The 15831-nt window shown below is 39.8% G+C and overlaps 1 protein-coding gene across 4 annotated transcripts in view; it reads right to left on the bottom strand.

Annotated features, from left to right (window-relative positions):
• The window catches only part of PLCH1 (phospholipase C eta 1), a 162168-nt gene that overhangs the window by 5470 nt on the left and 140867 nt on the right, over positions 1-15831 (bottom strand). For all 4 annotated transcript variants that reach the window (XM_084640035.1, XM_084640037.1, XM_084640038.1 and 1 more), the window contains 8 exons: positions 14957-15054; positions 11883-12062; positions 11676-11783; positions 10731-10855; positions 10193-10277; positions 6729-6875; positions 6314-6393; positions 3474-3834 (listed from right to left, as the gene is read on the bottom strand). In XM_084640035.1, coding sequence (XP_084496161.1) covers positions 3474-3834; positions 6314-6393; positions 6729-6875; positions 10193-10277; positions 10731-10855; positions 11676-11783; positions 11883-12062; positions 14957-15054 — 1184 coding nt within the window. The remainder of the gene's footprint in view (positions 1-3473; positions 3835-6313; positions 6394-6728; positions 6876-10192; positions 10278-10730; positions 10856-11675; positions 11784-11882; positions 12063-14956; positions 15055-15831) is intronic.

The raw sequence follows: 15831 nt of genomic DNA, 5'->3' as shown, positions 1-15831 counted from the left end.
GAGAGATCAGTGCCAGAAAGAAAATCATCAAGGAACAAATTTTCCATTCTGGACCTTGATCTTTCCCCCAGTGTAAGGCATCTGGGAAGGAGTGATCAATAGGGGAAAATTCGTAGGGAGGGAGAGATAAGTAAAACACTAGAAGAAAGCTCCCCTTTTCTGTAAATTAGCAGTCTTCATCTATTTTGGGACCACTGCCCCTGAGCACCTTCCTAGCAAAGGATGTTTCTGCAGAGGAATGAGGTCCAGCCTTTAGTGTTTTATTAATGTAGTGATGGATGACCAGATGGTGATAGCATTACAGATTTCCTCTGTAATGGCTAATGCCCTTTGTCCCCACAGGCCACCACAGAACATGTTGAATGGACTCTGATCCCTTATGGAATAAGTTTATCTGTGGCTGAATATGCTTTGGTGATGCCACAGTTTATCCAGCTAGCTATGGAGGATTAGGGTACCTTCAGGCCCAATCATTTAGAGTGGGAGGAAACAATAAAGATAGAACAGTTCTGCGAAGATACATTTTAGTTGCTCTTCTTGCATCCAGCATGTGCCACACTTTATCTTATAGGCACTGAAACTTTAGGAGAAAAACTCCTTACTCTGTAGGGAAGGAGTTAGTTGTGAATTATTCTGGAGTATGACCCTAGAGATACAGTAAGTCCTCACGGAAGATACAGTAAGTTCAGTGTCTTTCAAGAGTAGAGGAGATGTGATTGTGACCAGGGAGCATGTCTCTACAGAAAGGAAATAAAAGGAACTGGATGACATCAGTTCACAAGGATGACACCTGTAGCACTGTAGTCAGAACCCAGATTCAGAGAATTGGCCTAACGGTTGTTTTGGATTGAGGTACTGGTCTCAGCTGGTCTCTCACAAGACTTGGAAGAGTCTGTGTTAGACACATTTTAACAATGCAGTGTGAGGTATGATGATGGGAGGATTTAGGCCCAAATCTAGGCCATCTAGCAGAAATCCAGAGGGCCTGGACTGTTTAGTTTTCAGGGCTGATCCATCCTGATGCTGGTAGGAGAATTTTATCCAAATTCTTACATAGGCCAAGAGGATGGAAAACTTGCACAAAACTAAGAGAGTCTATAACTGCCGAGGAGTATTCCATCTTGTTTAACGCTTGTCACTCATTAGCCAAACTGTGAGGTTCAGTAATCTGGACAGAGATACAAAAGTGGGTCAGAGAACAGGAGAGCCTGCCTGCTGGACCATGGAGTACATCCTGCCTGTGCAACAGCTCCACCAGCTCTGAGAACCACAGCCTTCTTAGCAAATTGAGGGTGATTAAAAAGGAGAAGGCCACAGTCATTCCAATCTTCTGAATCACTCTTCCGAGTACTGAAAGAAGGAGAAAGCGGAGAGAGGCTGATTCAGTCATTTGTGTCTATTTGTGTCACAATCTATTTCCAGTGACATTTTGTCTGGTTCCCTGGTGAAAAATAACCTCACCTTTGTGTTCTGGCTGAACATGAATAGGTCTGTTTCGGGGTGGCCTAGCTCCCTGGATATCAGCTTGGTTCATGGACTATTCTGAGCTGTCTATCTGCTGATAACTTAGCTTATTCACTTTTGTGATGTGGCCCATTTATGAGGATCACACCAGATCACTGTGTCTCTAGCACATTGTTGCTTCACAGAACACTGAAGAAGCTTTGAAGTCCCTTCTAAGGATGTCTTCTATCTAGCTGCCTGTAGAGTCTTCAGGAATTACCACATCCTCTACCAGGGATGCCCATACTGCAACAGCCTTCAGGCAGAAGAAGAGAGAACCTTTGAATTCTAGGACTCTGCAGAATTTCAGGGCTTGCTAACTAAGTCTTATCCTTTATTGGGATTTTCCCATTCTTCCCTAATGACTTATTTGAAGGAGGAATACAGGGGGATGGCAAACTTTGTTTTCATTTTGCTCACTGCTCCGCCAGAATCAGCTTTTAAAAGCTAGGGACCAGATTCTGTTTCTTCCAAGAACGCAGGGAAGTAGGGCAAAGATGGCTTATGGCTATAGACTTTCTCTTGCTAGGAGCCTCGCTAAGCCTGCTCTAATTTAAGAGTGGCCGCAATGGCTCTGTAGGGTGCCAGTCCATAGCCAAGAATAACCAGAATGCAGGCACACTCTGGCCATGCCTTCTGCCACCGATATGGTCCAAGCATGCTTCCTGCATCAAGAACTGAAAAGGGAACTGAAAAGAGGGCAGCTCTTCACTATCTGAAGAAACCCCTTATTCCCTGAGGGGCCATTCCTACCAGGTGAAGAGCCTTTTTATATTACTGGAACAGTATGAAGGGGCTAATCTGGCTTTCGTATTACAGTGCGTAAGACGGGAGTGCTGAACTGCTGCTCTGCACTGCCAAAAGCACCGAACCTGGAGCAAGGGTGCAGGGGGTATGGCAAAGCCCTGGAGCCATGGAGGTGTCTGAATGGAGTATTTGCAGAACGAAAAGTGCCGCTCAGATGTTTCAGACTGGGTGAGAGCTCTGGATCAGGAACAAAAAGGTCTCAGACATCAATACCACACAATTACAGACTTTCTGGAACTATTCAGATGCTCGTTTGTGTCACCTGTTTGGCACACTGAGCTGGGTCTGCATTTCATTTGCCCAGGTTTTACACCAAAGGCCACTGGATTCACCCCAGTATATCAGATATCAAACTCAGGCCGAGTGGATTTAAATACTTTTGTGCTGAGTAACTTCAAGAATCAAAACATACTACATGTGAACGTTTATATTTAATCTAGGAATATAAAAAATAACTAAGATTCCAGCCTCGCCCACCATTTTCCACATATAATCCAGGTTTATAATTTTGAAAAGTTAATTTTAAAGGACAATGTCAAGGTTCCTAGATTCAAAATTTGACCTACTTTTTTCCCCTTTTACATCTGTTTGCAAAGTCCATGTTTTTCTTTATATACAAAACAAATGCTTTTCTTTCTTTCCAAAACAAATGCTTCCTGCTTTTTTTCCCTTGAATAAAAAAATTAAAAATACACAATGCCAGCTCTCATGCGTAAACTCACAGTAACAAACCCAGAGCTTGAAAATGATTGAAGAAAAAACAATTTTGGCAAGGATGTAGATTTCATCTTCAAGCTTCTAAAGGATACTTAAAAAATCAACTGCTAATAAACTAACTTTTTAAATCATGAAAAGAAACTTGACAAGTGTTCTTTAAGCAAATCTGTGGAAAATACTGTAATCCATTTGCCTAGTTTGGGGAGAGGAAACTTTTCTTGGGTTTCACTTGTCAGGATACAGGAAGAAGTTTAAAAATGCAAGTGACTGTTTTGTTGCATATCACTTTGATAAGCATAACAGTCATTTTACATCCTGTTGGGCTTGATCCTGCAGTCCTTATTCACATGAGTTCAATGGAACTACTCATATGAGGATTGCAGTACTGAGTTTAATAAAATGGTTTTAAAGCTACTGCAGTAAAAGTCACTTTGGAAGCATCTTACCAGAGGTATTTTCTTTTCTTTTGGTGTCTTTAACCGTTTCACATTCTGGGGAAGACAATCCCATCAGAAGGAATTTGTCAACTGGCATAGAAGCAGGACGTGCTTGCAAACTCCTGGTTGTACGCCTTATAACTCCTTCCTTGTCTTTCATGTCTGTTGGCTCAGAGGTACCGTCTTTAATTTCTGTAGTTTCCTGAAAGCCCATTTTGCTCTTTTTCCTGCCTTTTGCCGGAGCACTGGCTGTGCGTCGGAGAATTCGATCACCAATTGATCGTTTCCGCACGTAATGCCCATTGTTTTCAGCAGAATTGTGTTTAGGATTCTTGTTAAACAACCCTTTGAGTCCTATCAGCTGCCTATTCTGAAAACAAGAAAACAAACACATTCTTTAAGTTCAGCCTGTGATTTAAACTGCTATTGAATACATATGTGTGAATCATGAATGCAACATCAAAAAGCAAAGCAAAGCAAAAATTCACACCAACTAATTCACACATATTCAGACCAGGAAACAATCAGCACAGGTCACCATGAATTCGTGCATGTATGAATTCCCCCTCATTCGGAAGGCAGCCTGCCATAATTATTGTGGATCTTTACTAGAAGTTTCCTAATCAGAGCTGAGAAGATTGTAAGAAATGCTCTGTAGTGACAGGCTGCCCATTAACATAGAGTTTTATGACATGGGCCTGATCAAAGCAACATTTAAATATTTCAGACTCTTAATGAGGAATGAAGAGATATAGTAGTTATGGTACATCATGCGACTGGGAACTGTTTGATAAATCTGTGCCCAGCAAGTGCAAAGTGCATGATAATGAAGACTACCTTAGTGGCTCCTAGAAAGTGCAATATAGTATAACTGGGATTGAGGATTAAAGGACTCCACTGAAAGGAAAACAAATGCAAACATATTTGGCTAACGTTTTCAAGGCTGTGACACAAGCAAGCAAGATAGGTGGTGTAAGTAGTTCTCTATAGTTAAGTCATTTAAAATAGATTATTAGTCTTACACTAATCTCATTCAGATACACACTTCACTCGGTATCCTCGGTTATACAGGGTATGGAAAGTATTAAATATAGCTTGTAAAAAAAACAATACAGTCCATCATTATAGTAAGCATTTGGTGGCAGAGCAAAATTTTAAACAGAAAAGCTCAAGCCTTACAGGGTGTTTTTTAAATCCTCTCCTAGTGCTACCATTCAGCCCAATTATACTAGGAAATTACTCAGAAATTTTTTCCCCTTAACTCTGTCCTCTCTGAAGTGTATGTGAGCCAAACAGCAATCCCTGTTGAACGTCAGTGACATGGGATTTCACTTGTATTCACTTGTGCATCTGAATACCTACAGATCCTGTGAGCCCCTATACATTTTCTTCAGTCCTTTTAATTTTAATTTAAGATGGATTTAGTGTTGGTGAAAGATGCCAGACTGATCACTTTGGAGACTGAGGATCTCTGTGTTTCCACAGAACAGAAACAGCCCAGGCAGTGTCAATGCAAGTTGCTCAGCAATGGCCTCCACCCTTTGTTGAAGGGACCACTTCCAGAGGTAAGAGCAAGTAATTCAGTTCCCATGTGCATTCAATCCCACATATATGCTGAGACCAGAGTGCCAATTGTGGGGTAAACTCCTGTACACATGAATCTGGACTGACATCGCCAACTCATTTAACATAGGGCAGGATGTTTATGAAATGGTCACGAATTCAGTCACTGTTGATCGGACAGTGTTAAAACTGGTGACCTAGGCCCCATCTACACTCGCCTTTTCCCCTCAAATGTTTCCGCTGACGCAAATCTACTAGTTGGAGCAACTGCAGGGGCTCTAGTGCATACAAAGTGCTGGTGGTGTTGCTTTTAGATCTTGTTGTTTAGATCTGCTCTGAGCAGAGAGAGAGACTCTGAGCTACCTAATTCCTCTTTTCACACTCCTTAAAAAATAAATCTAAATATAGTCATTGAAATGAAAGTCCTTTTTGTTCTTGGTACCCCTCTCTGTTTTAATTATCTTATCTATGCCATTGACTTCTGGTAATTCTTTTAACCCCCTATTTATAGTAAAGAGTTGTACAGAGGTAGCTAACGCTGAAATAATGAGTAATGGACTGAGCTTTTGCTTTCATTTTAAAACTTGAAGTTTTAAAATTTTTCATCTGAAAAAACAGAAAAGCAACAACACTTCACATGCTAAAACTTAAACGGTTGAGAATTAAAATTGGAGTTTAAAATGTCTTGTCAAATACCCAGAACTAATGGTGTGACTACAGCTCTTGACAATTACTTTTTAAAAATAAAGTAACTTAAAATGAGCCTATAGGGATGTACATACTGTACATAGGTGAGAAATTAATATTAGGTGACAAAGAAAAGAGGATTCACTGTTATGCGTGCTAGGATTATGGCAATGATATTGCTTTGAGGTTAAAGAGATCTTCTGCAAGCGTCGGGCGGGGGGAATTTTATATTATGGGCCTTATTCTCCATCACCCTGTGCTTTGTGCAGTCATTTACATAAGGGCTAAGGGAGTGAAACTGCACTGGTGTAAATGATGACACAAGGTGCAGAGCAGTAGAGAATTAGGCCCTATCTCTCTTGTTATTGTTGCTGTTGTTTTGTATATTTTGCTTTTCTCTGAAGCGTTAGGTGTTAGCCCCTAGATTTGATAGACCACTGGTCTGATCCAATATAAAAAATGCCATGTTCCAAAATTGTAGGAATCAGTCAGAGCCCACATTAGTTCTACGAGGTTATACTGATGCATCTTAATCCATTGTTGCCAGCAGTACGATATAGAAACATTTGTAAAGTATTTATGTTCCCATGTATACCTACTTTTCCATAGATTTCATTGATTGTTATATGGACAAATATGGAGGCTTCAGTCAGTCCCTCTAAGTACACATGACGATAGCCTAATAAAATGAGAAAACAAAGTAACAAAGAATCAGCACTATGTATTTTATGTGCAGTTAGCAAGGCTGTCCATACAATGTCTTTTGCAATTATACATTACATATACAGTAACTCTGAGCAATTGTTTATTTATAATAATACAGTCCCCTTCCATAACACCTTCCATCTGAGAACCTCAAATGGCTTCACAAACATTAATGACTTTAGCCTTACAACCCCCTAGTGAGGTAAATAAGTATTTATCTCCATTTTACATTCTCTGCTTTAACTACAAAACTATCCTTCCTTCTATTTTCAACTAAATATCAAAGTCAAGTCAATGAGTGGAACTAACCAGGCACAAGACTGCTGAAGGCCACAGTTCTTTGTCCAACAAAATCTCGACCAATAGGATCATGGTCCCAAACAAGAAATCGAACCAAAGCTATTTCAGGCATGTGGATGGTAAAAGTGAGAGTTTCCTCCCAAACAGGGTTAAATCCTATGGGACAAACAGAATAGAAAGTCAGGAAAATACAAAAGCAGCAGCCGATGATGATGTCATTATCTGTGAAACACCAGAGGTAAGGAAACCAGCCACTCAAACAGACCTGATGCACAAGTGAATGTACATTATTTCCCATAAAATCCCTAAGAGTCACTAGCAGACAAATAAATGAAGAAGCTGCAACATAGCCATGTCCCTTCTCTAAGTGGGAGCTTTGCTTTGTGGTTGCTACATGGGAGTTGAGCTGTGTGCCTGGCAAGCCCAGAGGATGGAGTGAGGAGAATAGCTACTAATGCAGTCTGTGTAAATTACAATGCACTATGATGTGCCAAGGCAGCTGTGCGAAGAGACCCATATGCAGAAAAATGAGTGGTATCTCTCTAGAAGCTTTTATGAACTACAGAAAGGGTCTGGATTGAGCATCTGGCAGAGAGTCTGCATGTGGCAGCATGGCAGGGCAGATTGCTGTGCTACTAGTGTGATAGGTCAAGCTGAGATGGGCCAAGATGCCCAGGAACTATCCCTGTGTTTCTCCACGGGACATTGCCATTCATGAGAATTGACAGCCACATCTCCCTGGCCGTTCCACTCTGTTGCTAGCCTTGTGTCCCATAGGAGCTGATGTGGCAGAGAGGCTTCTATGGCACGGTTTGTTTTCATTTTGTTTCTCATTATTTGTATATACCATGCATGTACGTACGATAGGTACTAGGGACTTCTACCTAAAGGAGACATAAGCAGAGTCCAGGGAAAAGAGAGATTGTGAGGAAGGCATTCTCCCTTCTCAACCACTCCATTATCTTATTTTTCCCACTCCTGCAATTTTTGGCTAGAAAGCAAAATTTTAAAGCTCAAGATCCAAGAATATATCATCCATCAAAAGATAGTCACTTGGTTCCATGTGCTATCAAGCTTTGCAGTCTAACACTGATGTGAAAAAAAATTAATACAGGATCTGACTGATATAGTTGACTGCAGATACAGAATTTTTCTTAACCATTTTGTTTTTCTTGGTTCTGGTGTTGGTCGTCATCTTACCTGCAGACAGCTTTTGTCATGTCGCTGTTTCCATGATTCTACCGTGAGCAGGTCAGTTACTACTCACACATGCCCTCTTCCCAGGACTCTTCTTAAAAATTGAAGGGTTAACCTTGTTTTCTTCTCCTCTCACTAGCTAGGAAATTCCAGCCCATTCTTCACTCTAAAGGGACTGTGGGCTTGAATACGTCATAACTATGTTACCTGCCTAATTAAGGACCAGATCCTGCCACCCCTTTCACATGCTATGTAATAACTTACCCTGCAAACTGTCCCATTTTAATCACTATGGGTACCTTCACCAGTGTTAGTGTTCAATGGGACTACCAGCATAACAAGGTATTACTATAGTATTACTTGACAGGAGGCAAGCATGTCAGAATCTGTCCCTAAGAGTATAATTCAATAACCATTGGAGAGAGAATTACACATAGATGTAGCAGAGAAGACTAGACCCCAAAAGACTAAAATATTCAGGGCCTGACTCTTATCTATGCCCTGTTGCCTCTATATAGCTTTGGTGGGGTAAAAGGGCCATAAAGGGGGAGAAAACAGCCTCAGGAAATGTTCTCTACACAAGGAGACCCTCTGGCAAGAGAAGAGCTGGCAGAGTAGCTCTGTGCTAGCCTCCTCCATGTCCCTAGGTGTATGCCAGGAACAAGTCAACAATAATTTATAGTCAAATACTATCAAAAACTGCAGACCAAGCTAAAAATCAGCAAGGAAATTTCACCCTTGTCAATCACTAGAAGGTAATTCTCAAACTCATCAGGGACATAATAACATGGAGAAGGATCAGAATATCACACAAGGACAACCATGAAAACTGGAGTTATAGAAATGGGATGAAATTGAATGGTGAAAAGTGTACGGTCATGCACGTAGGGACTAGCAACAAGAATTTTTGCTACAAACTTGGGATTTATTGGTTGAAAGTGACAGTGGATGAGAAAGACATGAGTATATTGGTCAACTATAGGATGACTATGAGCCGCCAGCGTGATGTGTCCATGAAAAAGCCTAATGCAATCCTAGGATGCATCAGGCAAAGTATTTCCAGTAGAGACAGGGAAGTGTTATTACCATTGTACAAGGCCCTGGTGAGAACTCATCTGGAATACTACATGCAGTTTTGGTCTCCCATGTTTAAGAAAGATTAATTCAAACTGGAAAGGATGCAGAAAAAGGCCACTGGGAGGACCAGAGGAATGGAGAACCTGCCTGACACGAGGAGACTTGAGGAGCTTGACTTGTTTAGCCTAACAAAAGGAAGTCTATGGGAAGATATGATTGCTCTCTATGAATACATCAGAGGGGCAAACACCAAGGAGGGGGAGGAATTATTTAAGTTAAGGGACAATGTTGGACAAATGGATATAAACTGGCCTTCAACAAGTTTAGGCTTGAAATTAGACAAAGCTTTCTAACTATCAGAGGAGTGAAGTAACTGGGTCCCATAACACAATTGTTATTGGAGTGTGGAAAATTCTGAGTCTAACCACTTCCTAACTTGGTTTGGCTGGCCAATATGGACATGGCAAACCATGCCTGAATAACTGCATTATGTAGCGCCCTACATTACAGCATAGTATGGCCCCATTTACATTGGTTGACCAAACCATATTAGCATGTCTAAGCATGGACATGTTTTACACTTTTAAGAAATTTGGGCTAAACACAGTTTCTAACACACTTTTGTCCAAACCGTATCAGCAATGGCCAGCTGAAACTGATTTTGCTGGAATTGATGTTAAACACAATTTCTCAGAATGATTAAAAACCCTGTATAGGTGGGGCTTAAACCAAATGAGAAGAAAGTCCATGCAATCCCTGAAGGATTAGTAGGTCAGCAGTTGTCACCCCAGCATTCCACAGCTCGCCTCTGCATTGATCTAGCAATATGTTTTTCATTATTTGAAAATATGGTTGTACTTCATATTAAGGGTACATTTATAAATAACTTATAAAAGGCTAATAAATGATTAATAGAAGTTATAAGCATATTATAGACATGAGGAATATGTTTTATTGATGATTCTATGTCAGTAAAGGTTTTATAGATAGTTATATGCCCTTATTTTAAACAACTTTTTGACCTGTTTATTAACTGTTTATAAACTATTGATAAATATTGTTTTATTATAAAGTGTGACCAAAAAATACTATGTTCGTCACTCTTTGCGTCTCTGGTAAATTATTCTGTGTACCTCTAGTCATGCATAATTATTCAATAATTTACTATAGAAAAGAGGAAGGAGGGTACGTTATCTTACCATTGTCATCAACCACTCTGGTCTGGTCTTTACAGCAATCTACAGGTAACCCAATAATTTCCACCTCGACAAAAGGATCTATTATCTATTTTAAAAAACAACAATTTAAAAGCAACTCATTGTTATATATACAGGATTATTTTCTATTAAACTCTCAAATAAATGCACATTTGATTGCTAAGTCACTGCTCAGTGTGATTTTCCCAGTAGTGTGATTATGGGAAATGCCACAATAGACTACAGGATGATGTAGGTTTCATCACTGCTGTTTTGTGACACTGGGATATGTGGCTAGGTAGAATAAACTTTCAGTTCAGTGCTAACAGCTAAAGAAATACTAACCAGCAGAATATATAGAATACAGGGATTGTGGGAAAAATGCAGATCTAATGTGCAAATCCTGAACATCTGAAAATTACTGGCATATTTTAATTTAAGAGAAAAACTCTCTTTAGAACAAATGCTGCCATGTCACTCCTAGGCGTACTATGGCAGCTATAGTGGAAAAAAATATTTAGTATCACTCAAACTACTTTACCTCCCCTCTGTCTCCTAATACTGAATCTGGAGGTTTAGGTAGTTGCTGTCCACTAATGACTTTGAGAATAAGCTGCTTTTTAGAGTTGGCAGGAAGTGGATCACCGGAATAAGGGTTGAATGTACCTAGAAATTTGCAGAGAATGAGAAAAAATAAAACCCTTAATATTAGAAATCCTATACAGGAGAAAAAAACAGAACTTCTACCCTCCCGAATGCATAGAATAAATAACATCATATAATCACATGCTTGACTGGGCCTCCAGTCTATAACTTAATTTCTAAGAATGACATTCGCCCTGATGCAAAGGGCTCATTCAAGGACCAATAACTACATAGGCCCATTTTACGAGAATGATCCTACCAGTTCCAGTGTTAATCTGGCTCAAAGAAATAATGTGATTTTAAAATGATGGTGGCGAACCAAAACCCTAAACAAATAGAAATGTGCTCACTGTATGAGCATAAGGATAACTGATTCCTGTTCTAGAAATACAAGGACGCCTATTGATTTCAGTGACAGATCAGGCCGTAAAAGCTGACTGCTATGGGGTGTTAAGTCACTTCAACTCCCAAGTTGCTCAGGCTGGTCTACACTTTGTAGGAGGGACCCAGCATATCACAAGACTGGGTGCTAATAACTTACCTAGATTAACTCTGAGAGATCATATTAGAGTATTTACATATTCATAAAGTTGGCAGTCATTTTTTTAAGGTTGATAGCAAACACTGCAAATGTGCCTTTCATTAATCATTTAAAAAGTCAGCTGCAAACCAAGTTAATTATTTTATATATGTGTCAAAAAGCTCCCATGCAAGTTCTTGTTTTAATTCCTTGTTTTATTCTAGATATTTAGCTCTAAATGCAAAATAATGGGAAACTGACTGCAAAGTCATTTTCTAAAATAACTGATATAATAATAATAAATGTGCAGTGTGACATTACCTTTGCACATCTGCTGAGGTTTGAGGACATACCCACAGTTGCCATTAATCCTGAATTTTGCTTGATTAACCTGCATCACGCGCCCATCAGACTGGTAGTTTAATGCCACTGTTGAATTAAGAGATTTAGGAATCATTGATAAGTGTAACTGTAACTTGCATTTAACATAAAGCCCATGTGAAAACATTACATACATAAAACACCTACCCAGCTGGCAACCAGCATTCCAGTATGGTATGGGGTTGAAATTGCTGGAGTCAATCCGATATGCAGATGGATAGATTCTGGTGAGCTGTTTCTGGTTGTAAAGTATAAATTGCTCAGACTTCTGCTGCACTACCTGGTGGGCCCTTGTTTCACTGAATGATAACACATTTCCCATAGTCCCTATGAGTTTATAGTTTAAAAAAAAACAAGAATAACAACTGTGAGACAAATTGCTATATTCACAGGTCAGTTACACTGGTGTATCTCTAGAGTAATTTGGACTGACATCAGTGGAGTTAGTCTAGATTCACAGATAGATTATCATCATACCTCTTACAGCTGGAGATCAAATGGAAAAGATATACAGTATAGCCTCTAATTCCCATTTGGCAATATTCCTAAACTGTGTTGAGTTCAATAAAGCTGATGTATAATGAACAAACTCTTTCCATACGTATGATTACGTTCTCCCTCATCCTACCTCCATATACCCATGACACCTTTCAGCTGCCTCCTGACAGCCTGCAAATCCCCTCGGGCTTTGACAATCCTCTTCCACACACCCCATCACTCCATAAATCACTGTATGGACCAGAAAGCTGGGTGAAGTTCAACCTTCCAAGCCAGGGCCAAAGAAGAAGCTAGGGAATTCAGGCTCCACCATGTCTTGCTGGCACTGGAGTCAGACAAGAACATGGATGTGGAATCAGGAATGGAACTCTGGCTGGCAGGTTGGATTTATGTGTGGGGGTTGTGGAGCCCCTGGAAGGACAGATCACATAGACCTCAGAATAGCACTGCCTTGCTCTTATGCTCTTTCTGTAACCTTGCCCCACCTTACCTGCAAGTGTGTGCCACAAGGTCTTTCCTCTACAGGGATTTGGGCAAGGGCTGGAATGGGACGGAATGGACCAAGGCACCAACCTCCATTTGCAGGACTGTCCCTTGCTCGGCCTCTTGCTTTCCAGGCTTATGTGGAAAACCAGGCAGGAGTCAATGTTAATTGAAAATGCATCATATCCTGGAAAGCCCCAACCAGAACTGTTGGTAAGAAGCTACAGAGGACTCAGACAATGACAGCATGGCTAAAATCTTGCTGAAGCCTTGTAGCCAGGGGGAGAGAGTAATCAGCTCAGCCCCACAGAAAGTCAGCTCCTTCCTCTATGGATCTGGGGATGCCCTTCGCTGTGGATCCCCCAGATCCATGGGAGGAGAATGCCTATGCAATCCACAGTCTCCTAAATTCATTCCACTAGAGGAAATATTTGCATGAAAGCTTGGGTTTTCATTTGGGGCCTAAAACATTATCCTGATTCTCACTTTTCCCTAAGTCAGTAGGCATTGTCCTGCACTCTTACATAGCTTGTCTCTATGGCTGAAGTGCTTTTGAATGTAGGTTCATAATTCTCTGCATAGTATTTTTTTAAAGCAGAAATAACCCTTGCACTTGAATGTTTTTTCTATCTTCCATATAGAGACAGAGACTCTAATTAAACAGAGCCACTGAGCAGTATCTGTCACTTTCAGATATTTAAAGCTGCTCAGTGGCATAATTCGTCTTTGCTTATATTACTGTTCTGGGAGAGTTGAAAAAGGCAGTAAAAATTGATACAGAAATTAAGAAATGTTTGCAGCCAATAGAAAAGCATTTATATTCCTTTAAAAGAACAAGGGTTCACTTTCAGCACTTAGGAAATGAGGAGCTGATCTAAAAGACTAGACCTGTGATCCACAGCTAGACCTCTGACAGTAACCAGTACCAGATACGTCAGAAGGGGGTGTCAAAAGCCTTAATAGTGATTGTGGAATAATCTGGTCATAGGACAAGTTTCTTCCAAGCCCTGTTAGTTAGTTGTTGTCTTGTGCCCTGAATCATGAAGGTTTAGTTCCCCTATAAAAACGTTTAGCCTATTGTTGAAACTGTTACTCATATGAACATCTAATCCTAGTAAAAATGCTACTAAGCTCTTGGACTCAACGACATCTTGTGGCAATGAGTTCCTCTAGTTTATTAGGCAATGTGTGAAGAAGTATTTTCTTTAATCAATTTTACATCTATTGTCTTTCAGTTTCACCAAATGTACTCAAGTCCTTGTTTTATGTGAAAGGGTAAATTGAAGCACCCAGTCTACCACCTCTATATCAATCACACCTCCGATTATTCATCTTCTCTCGAAAGGGACCCAGTCTTTTCAATCTTTTTTTAATGCAGAAATCTTTCTTCTGAGCATTTTTGTCTTTTTTCTGAGCTACAGTGACCAGGACTAAGCACAGTATTCTAGGTGGAGATGCCCAACATGAGAAACTCTAAAGGGGCCTGATTTTCAGAAAATACTCAGCATTCAGCATCTGAATGTCAGACCCAAAATTCACCCAAAACGACTAGTCACTTTTAGGCTTCTTGGCCTGAGATTCTCTGCAATGCCTTTATCCTCCTTAATTGCTCCATTTACTCACTGGTAGTCCGAAAGCCCATATATTCCCATACAAGCTGACATACACATAGAATTTCTTGTTTGTTTTTACATCTTTGGCTATCTGCTCTTCAAATTCCATCTTAGCCCTGTCAATTTCCATTTTCCCTTGTCTAATAAAACAACAGTAAGCTCTTTGGGGCAGAGACTTGTGTACCTCTATACAGCACCTAGCATAATGGAGTCCTGATCCCAACTGCGGTCTCTGGGCACTACATAATATCAATATTAAATAATAGTACATACTGTTATAATAAAAGCTAAGATAAATCTCATAATACTGTGAAACTATACAAGCTGCTCCTGGAAGAGTCTGCATTCCCAGAATCACGCAGGGAGAAGATTACTAAATTATGAAGCTCACAAGGAAATTGAAGAAACACGGGAGGGCACATTTCTCTGGGGAAGAAAAGGAAGGTGTTATATTGTCTTTCACATGGACAAAGATAGATGGCAAGAACTGATGAGCTACCTGGTCAACTTTTAAAAGTTCTCTGAAAATAGAGGAAACTTAAGACCATAGGCATGTGTCCCATCCAAATATATAATCAAGTGAAATAACAACATTTATGTAAGTAAAATCTACATTCCCAGTCTCACCATCATCTACTATATCTTGGGCTGCCACAGAGTTTGTGTACACCACTAAATCAGAAAGAGCACGGCACAACTTCATGGTTTTTCTCCGGCGGCCCAACCTGTTGAGTAACGTTATATATTAAAAACAAAGCCGATTTTTATTTTTAATACTTAAAAATTATTTAAATCTCTCTCCTGTAATTCCTTTTCACAATTTATCAAAAAATTAATTCACAGCTGAGCACGGTTATATCTATTTATACTATACTAACTATAGCTATTTCCTAACTGAAAAATAAGTTTAAATAGCAAGAAATAAAGGAAAGGCAAGAGGCTTACTAAACAGGATTTGGGGCAATCTCTAAGATTATGGTTCATTCCACACCCCTGTTTCTCTCTCTCTCTCTCTCTCTCTCTCTGTCTTTCTCTCACACACACACACATACACATTCTAGATATCCTGTTATACTAACAAAAACAAGGTGGGCAACCAGCTTTAGAAAAAACATCAGCAAAAGGGATATTTTAAATGCAATAAATGCATACTTGAAAATGCATTTATTCCATTCTCAGCTGTAATGAACTGGGAGAGGCTATGATGTGCTTTTATTCAGTCTATTTTCATGTAAAATTGACTCCGGCTTTTTTTCACTAGCAAAGTATTGCTGCACCATTTCTATTTAATTTAAGAGTCATTATTATTTGTATTTCACTGAAACACCATGTAACTCAGTATTTTAAGGAAATACATTTAAGGAAATACATACTTTAAGGAAATACATTTCAACAATGCAGGCGACACAACAGATTTGCTATTGAGAACTGACTTAGGTCACTGAGATGGCATAAAGCATAATATGGACATTTAATGGCAAACATGTCTCTAGTTTTCAATG

The sequence above is a fragment of the Lepidochelys olivacea genome, assembly GCF_965140295.1.
Source record: "Lepidochelys olivacea isolate rLepOli2 genome assembly, chromosome: 9".
NCBI classification, from domain to species: domain Eukaryota; kingdom Metazoa; phylum Chordata; order Testudines; family Cheloniidae; genus Lepidochelys; species Lepidochelys olivacea.
The sequence above is the reverse complement of the archived record's forward strand: the minus strand, read 5'-3'. Positions and strand labels throughout refer to the sequence as shown.